A 7,866-nucleotide genomic window follows, 5' to 3' on the forward strand; every position below is an offset into this window, starting at 1 on the left:
GTGAAACGTGACAGTCAGTGCAGTTTCCAAACCTGAATGTCGATGTCTGCAACGTAAATTCCCACCATTTGAGACACAAAGTACAAGTTGTGCATCTGAACATTTCATTTGTACAGCTTTGTAAGTGGCATCTCTAAGAAAATAAACATGTCTGCAAGGTTTTTGTTCATTATGTTATTTCAGAGGATTTTTAGAAGCACTCAGTAGCGATCTGAGAGTTTTATTACACTCCACAAAAGTGGGTTTTACTGTTTCCATTTTACAGATGGGAAATCTTAGGCTCACAGACTGAGGCTTGCTGGAGATGATACAGCAGGTCCTCGCAGGAGTAAGGAGCACAGCTTTCCTGCCTTTCAGTTTTCTTTACAACTTCCAGACAGAGGTCTCGTGTTAGAATCTGTGTATTAATGGAGGATCTCATATTTGGGCCAACAAGCTGCATTTTTCCTGTTCCTAGAGAAGTTTTACGTTGGAAAGTAGAATGATTATTCAGTGTGGTGAGGGGTCTGGAGCAGCCGAATGATGGGGAGCAATGAGGGAGCTGGGGGATTCAAGTGGAGAAGAGGAGCTGAGGGGAGACCTTATCCCCTCTGCAGCTCCTGAAAGGAGGGGGTAGCGAGGGGGGGTCAGGCTCTGCTCCCCATAACAAGTGATGGGACGAGAGGAAATGGCCTCAAGTTGTGGCAGGGGAGGGTGAGGTTGGATCTGAGGGGAAATTTCTTCATGGAAAGGGTTCTGAGGGACTGGCAGGGGCTGCCCAGGGCAGTGGTGGAGTCCCCATCCCTGGAGGTATTTAAGAGATGGAAAGTTGAGGTGCTGAGGGCCATGGGTTAGTGGTGGACTTGGCAGTGCTGGGTTAATGGTTGGACTTGGTGATCTTGGAGATCTCTTCCAGCCTAAATGATTTTCTGATTTGAACAAACTGTTTAAACACCAAATCCCTCCCAACATCCCTCTTTTACACCAGTGATCCAGAGGAAGGATTGTCTCCTGTAGCTGACTGGTGGTTGTTGGGATTTAATTTGCTGTTTTCAGCATAAAACTGCAGTGATCTCGTTTCCAGCATCCCCCTCTTCTCCCAAAAGATCACAAATGTCCTGGCACAGCTGGAGGGGGGTGATCAGTGCTGTGGGACCTCAATAGTGACTGATGATGGAGAGGAAGGGAAGCAGATTAGGGATTAGGGACACAAAATTTCTTCATTCAGTTTGCTGCTGAAGAAAACACATCATTGAAGTACATCCTCGAGGCACACAGCGAGAGAAGTAGCCCAAGGGTGTGCTATTTGTGAATTGAATTTGAGGATTTTGAATCTCATTTTTGGGTTTGAACTAGAAGAGCAGCCCTCTCTGCTCTCTGCATTTAGTTGATTGAAGCTGCAAAGAAATTCCTCTATTTTGGATTTTTTTAAAAAACAAACAAAAAAGGCTACTTTGTTTTCAGAGAGATATTTGGCATTTATTACCATATCATCTGGGCACAGTACTCTGATTCATTTAAAATTCACTTTATTCTCAGTTGTAATAACTTCTCAGTGCTGTATTTCAGGGGTTTACCACACGGGTAAGGGTCTTTTGCCCACCTCTGTAACCCTGCAAGTAACACTGCTGTATTTCTTTTTCTCCCTGTTACTTCCATAGGAAAAAAGTTATCAGATTTGGAGCGAGTTACCTCCCTTAAAGTGTACAATTGGTTTGCCAACAGAAGAAAGGAAATCAAGAGAAGAGCCAATATCGGTAATGTATCAGAGCGCCTGCTTTCAAGGTTTAGTTCATACACTTGCTCAGGAGAGATGGAAATTACGTAAGATTCTATTAATGAAAATACCAGAGGCTCTGCCATCCTTAATAGAAACGTGGAGCAATTTTTAAAATGAGTCTTTTGCTGTTCCAGATTTTTTTTTTTTGGATAAGGGTAGGAGTTAAATTTATGGAATTCCATCATTGGCACAGGAAAAATGATGCAGTTACGGAGTTTTACTGGAGGATCAGTTTTAAAAACCAAAGCGAGAGTTTTGTTGGCAGGAAAAAGATTGTGTTTCTCTATGCTCAGGCTCCTTTGGGTATCCAAAATAAAATCTAAAATAAAACCTCGAAGTATCTGCATTGGAAAGAAGGGAAATCGAGACGATTGCAAGTTCACAACCTTCGCTCGCTGTTTACATGAGAAGTGGCTGCTGTGAAAGAGCTTTTATCTGGTTGTACGTTTCCTTGTGGCTGTGCTCCACTGAAATGTGCTTGGTTTTTCAGCCAAAAATTGGGGGTGTCTCTCTTACAGCCACCCCTGGGACCCCACAGGGACCCAAGAGTCCACATGGGTTATTTTATATCTCAGATACAGGCACTGACACCAAAGCCAGCTTCTCATTTTGGTTACACCTGTGCTCCTTAGCGCTTTCCAAGGGGTTGCACAGTGGCAAGTGGCTGGAACAAAGTAATAATTTTCCTTGATAATCAGGAGAAAACGAGCATCACTTCGGAGTTAGCCCTGCCAGGACTTTGTGTTCATCTTAAGAAAATCAGAAGTGACTCCGAACTTGTAGAAGTAAACCTAATGGGAATAAAAATAACACATTCTCATGAGAATAAACACACATTAATGGCCAAGAGTCAATAAAACATGCAAAATTTCAGGCACTTCTTTAGATACCGTGCAGAATTACGTTTGCAGTGCATAGACATAGATCCATACCTGTCCATTACCACTATTTTTGCAAATGTCAGCTCTTGTGCCCTTTACCAACTGCTTCTTTTTGCTGTATTTGTGAATAAGAGCAATTTCTTTTTACTTCATTTTGTGTCGTACTGGAATCGAACCTAAATTTATATTTGCTAGAAGTGAAATGTGTCTGTTGAAGGGGTGGGGGGAACAAAGCGGAGCCAGTCCAAGGTGGCTGGAGTGAGAGCTGTATCTGCACTGTATGGGGCACAGGGTCGGAAAGAGATTATCAAGAAATATAATAATTATAAAGAATTATAAAGCAAGAGATTATAAAGAGCTTTAGACGCATGAGTCCTGCTGGAAGATGAAGACATGCATGTTTTTAAGTCCTTTAAAAAATTTCTCCATCTGTTTTCAGACGCTCCCCTTCCCCTTCAAGTCCTGCCAGTCCCAAACTATGTGGGAAGATCTACAGGGAATACCTTTGCCACTCCAATGCACTAGAAATTAAGCTAATTTCTAATAGGACTGGCTGGATAACGAGGATTTTTACTCGCAACAAGTCTGTTAGTTGGCAGGGAAGGATTTCAGGCAAACCAGTGTCTGTACTTGTGCTACCTTCCCGAATACTGGAGAGTGAAGAGGAAAGAGGCTAAGAACTCTGTTCTTGAAAAAGAAATAATTACTTTTAATTACTCTAATGCATCAGATAAATTAGGGATCCATTTGCTTTTTTCGAAGAAGCAGCAATCCTGGAGAGCCATGGGATAGATGTACAGAGTCCGGGAGGTCATTCCAACAGTGACGACGTCGATGGCAATGACTACTCGGAGCAGGTAAGCACGGCCACGTGGGCCAAAAAAGGAGAGATTACGTGACACACAAAGAGGCCCTCGACCCCTTGTAAATCAAATGTCTCTTGTCTTTGTGTTGCTTTTTGTGTAATTGTAATGGGGAAAGTGGGAGAGCACAGCTTCCCTGTTCGAATGTGTTGAGCAACCACCCACGTGGATTTATTGTCGTACAACAGGACACTTGGCAAGTGCGCAATGGGGAGGAGGAGGGAAGATGTTCAGAGGGAGGCAGAGAAGCAGAGAAGGTAGAAGAAGACAGGAGGATCTGCTCCAAACAAGCAAGTTACACCATTCACGCCACACGCAATGTATGAAAAATGTTAGGAGAGTGTTACCTCACCCAGTGCACCCTGCAGGACTTGCGCTCTCCTTGCCCCAGCACCGTTTCAGTGTTTTCCACCCCCCAGAAAGGATATCCAGGTCTTTAAGAATTGCTCTGTCCATCAGGCACCCAACAGGCTTCCCTGCTAAACGAGGCCTGTGTGTTCCTCTTGCCCCTATCATTTATTTCTGTAAGGAAATATCTCCATTATCGCCAGTGCGACAGCTACTGGGAGTTTTACCTGGCACCCAGACCAGTGCAGCATTAACCCCTGCCCAGTACCCTTAATAATCCCTGTGTTTGTCTGGGGCAGCACCCTTCAGGATTGGTCCCTAAGTCACTGACAGACAAAGGGTGAAGGGTGGGGGGAAGGATTTGACTCTTTAAATCTGACATTTATTTGGCCCTGTACCTGTTTCGTATTGTTCTGCAACGCAGTGCCACTATTTGGATTGTTTACATATTATCTGTCTTTTTTTTTTTTGCTTTTTGCATTGTAACTCTTGCCTATTCTCTCTTGTCCTTGGTTATTTTTAACCCTTGACAGCAACTTCTTTTTTAAATTCTCTAGCAAAAGAATACCCCTTCCCGCACCCTGAGCCCTCACCTACCCTAAAGTTGGTGACCCTTCCTTCACACACCTTCCTGCCAGGTATTGCATCCCCTTCCCAATTTTCCTTCAGGTCTCAGTTGGCCAAAAACCCCTCAGGGCTGTGTGTGCTTGGCACCAGCAGATTTGCTGGAGCCGACAAGGAGAGGCTGCTCTCCGACTTATAAAATACTCTGTGTCAGTCACATGCAGGACCTGAATACTGAGCTGAAGTGTTATTTAGATTCCCAAACGATGTTTTTTCCTTCTCCGTGTCATCCAAAATACTTTGCAAAGTGAAATACAGTGGTAAAATGTAAAGATCTTTGTTTAGAGTCCTTAAAAAGTCCATTTCTCAGTAATCTGGCTGGGCTCCTCTGTGAGGTGTAATTAGGCATTAGCAGCAAAGCGGATTAAATGGCAAGCTCTCCTGATGACCATTTAACATCCCCTCGCTGTTAAAACCACGAATTCTGGTTTCCACAGCCACACTTAAACTCTAGGAAACCTGAAAACACAAAAGTTCACCCAAATGATAACGAAGTGCCTAAAATTCCCGAAGCCAGGACTTTGTTTTTCTTACCATGGTGGAGATTACTGAGAGGACCTTAGAGTGTGTGCACATCACAGTGTTTGCTGACATTGGTCGTGAATTAATGCATTCCTTTAAATAACCTCAGGATTTTACCAAACCCTGGCTTTTCTGTCCCCTCAACGTTTACCACCTCTCATCTTAAATTAAAACTTTTGAATTTTAAATTTCAGAACTTCATCACTTAAAAGCTGTAGGAAGACCGAGAAATGTTTATAATTTCCTTTCTGTAAGTTTGAAAAAATTAATATAATAAAAAATAGTGAGTTCATGGGTTGGTAACTATTAGTACCACATTTTAAAGAGAGGAAAACACTTTGCCCAAAGTCCCAGAAGAATTTATTTGGCTTAGAGATTGGATATTGCTGGTTCTCCTTCCTATCATTCAAAACCAAGCCCTGTATCTGATGTAGACTGAGAAACCTGCACAACTCACTATAAAATTTATGCTAGAATTGCCAGAATTTTAGGTCTGTATTGGTTCCAGTGTCTCCATATTGGTTTTGCTTGCCAACCTTCACAGCCATCAACACCGTTATCCTCTTTACTATTTAGAAAATAGACAAAGAAGTATCTGGTGTGTAGTTTACTAGGCTGGAGAACCTGGCAGTATCTTCATAAATTCAATTATGGTGGTTCCACTCCCCTGAAATTACTGCGATGTCTTGGAGGTTTTCAGCATCTTTTTCCCTGTACCTGTGGGAACTCAGTGTCCTCATGGCTCAGACCAAGGTTTAGTCGAGGTTTCCACTTCGACTTCCGTCACTGTATCCACTTCAATTTTTGATAGTTCCTGGTAGACTGATTTTCCCTGAACTTGTTGGCCATCCATCCCCAACCTCCCAAAACCCCCCCATTTTTACTTTTGGGTAATTTGAAAACCAGTGAATCCTGCAGCTGAACTGTGATAGGTGAAGCAGTGCTTCCCATTGCTGCTTTGCAGTATTTTATCCCGTTATTCTAGTGCGTGCCTTTGGTTATTAGATCTTGAGAAACCATGAACAGTTGTTCTCTATTTACTGATTATTTGTAATAAACATTTCCCGTATCAACCATCAGCCATTTATTTGCCAGGCTGGAGAAGCTCAATCTCTTTAGCCTCTCCTGTAAGGAAGCCCCATCCCACGCCTTTTTCCCCCCTCTCTACCTTTTCTAGCTCTGTTGTGTCCTCTTTAAATGGCATGACCAGAGCTGTACGTTCAGAATGTAAGCATAGCATGAATTTGTGCCGTGCGTAATGATTCCAGTTTGGTTTCCTGCCATATGTTGCGTAGCACTTTTGTCTTTGTAATTTAATCTTTTCCTCAGAATATCTCCCGCCTCAAATTTCTCTCCTGAAAATCGGGTACGCCACTCCTTGCCCCGCTTACCTTTGTCTGCACAGTGAGGGAAATCAATCCTAAATCCATTTTGTGAATTCCTTTCATTTCCTACCCCCGTAACAAGCGTGCAGTTTGTCCCCCCCGGCCCATTGCTTCACACGCTAGTTTTTATCCCCCGATTTTCTGCTCGTGGAGTAACGCCGCTTCTCTCTTCTCCTTTCCACATGTGCAGGATGACAGCACTAGCCATAGTGACCATCAAGACCCCATTTCACTAGCCGTGGAAATGGCAGCGGTAAACCACACCATCCTGGCATTGGCCCGGCAAGGAGCCAACGAGATCAAGACAGAGGCTCTAGACGACGACTGATACCAAGAAAAGGGGAGGGTCGAAGCAAGAAGTAACTTAGTTTTAGACGTAGCACCTTAGCAGACTTTCCTCGGTCCTTAATATGTGTTCTTACAGTATAACTTTGCAGTTTCTTGTACGTCAGTTAGCTGTTAGGGTCTTGTTCTGTGAAGATGGCATGGTGCCCTCAGCCTTTGCATATACTCTCTCAGTATTAATTCCCAATAAATAATCAATCAACCAACCAACCTCCCTCTCCCAGCCCCAGTGGCTAGAAAAATCTTGCTGCTCTGTCTTAGCATTCAAAGTGCTTCCAGGTATTTTAGACAGCCCTCAATTCCAAGTCTTAGGCTACACTTAAAATCTTGGATACCCTTAGAGATCGTGTTTAAAAAAACCTAGTCTGTACGCTTTTCCTTCTCTGAGACTGAAAGGATGCAAGCTGAGGTAGTGGCACAGGGTCGATGGACACCAGATCGGGAGTATCAGCAGAGAGTAAAAAGAACACTAGAAAACCCCACTTCAGCATGGGAATAAATGATTTCCAGCTGCAATAAGCCGTGCCTCACTGGTCATACAGTGACTTGATCTACTTTTGGGTGCTGTGCTGAGAATGTCCGTTGGAAACACATTCACACATTTCGGTTGACGTTCACACATTCAACACAGACATCCTCTACTCTCACGAGCTGCGTGGCTTAGCGGATAAGTACTGCCTTCTGCCTCTGGGACCATGCTTGAAGCCCAGCCTGGGATCAGATGAAAAACGAGCTGAATGTCTCATGGACAGCAGTCCACTTCTCACAACCACTGGTCACTGTTTGGCATGGCTGGCAGTGCCTGCTCAGAAGAGGTCTAGACTATTGATCTGTCACTAACAATTTCACCTTTTCTTCTTCCTCTCGTCCCCGCCCCGCTCCCCTCTCCACTTTCAAAAGCAGTGTTTTCCAGGAAGGTTGTTAAGGTCGTAAAATGGGTGAGTGGATTTTTACACAGCTGTGTAACTAATGCCTACGCCCTGAGTAGCCTGAAAGGTTGTTGGAGAACATTTGCATCTGACCTTTGCTAGATAACCATCGTAGCATAAATATTCTCCTAAATACGAACTTTTTTTGGTTTCTTTAAAGGCAGGAGGATCTCTTACCTGAGAAATGGGGTGTGAATGTTTTGTGTTCTC

The 7,866-nt window shown here is 43.6% G+C and overlaps 1 protein-coding gene across 1 annotated transcript; it reads left to right on the plus strand.

Annotated features, from left to right (window-relative positions):
* Positions 1–1,640: 1,640 nt before the first annotated feature.
* Positions 1,641–6,967, plus strand: LOC104539871 (homeobox-containing protein 1-like; the record flags this gene model as incomplete). The annotated part of the gene is made up of 4 exons (XM_010183527.1): positions 1,641–1,736; positions 3,403–3,497; positions 3,692–3,760; positions 6,573–6,967. Coding segments are annotated over 4 exons (398 nt in total), but the record flags the coding sequence as incomplete, so codon positions are not given.
* Positions 6,968–7,866: the final 899 nt, after the last annotated feature.

The sequence above is a fragment of the Mesitornis unicolor genome, unplaced genomic scaffold (genome assembly GCF_000695765.1).
Source record: "Mesitornis unicolor isolate BGI_N332 unplaced genomic scaffold, ASM69576v1 scaffold114, whole genome shotgun sequence".
NCBI classification, from domain to species: Eukaryota; Metazoa; Chordata; class Aves; order Mesitornithiformes; family Mesitornithidae; genus Mesitornis; species Mesitornis unicolor.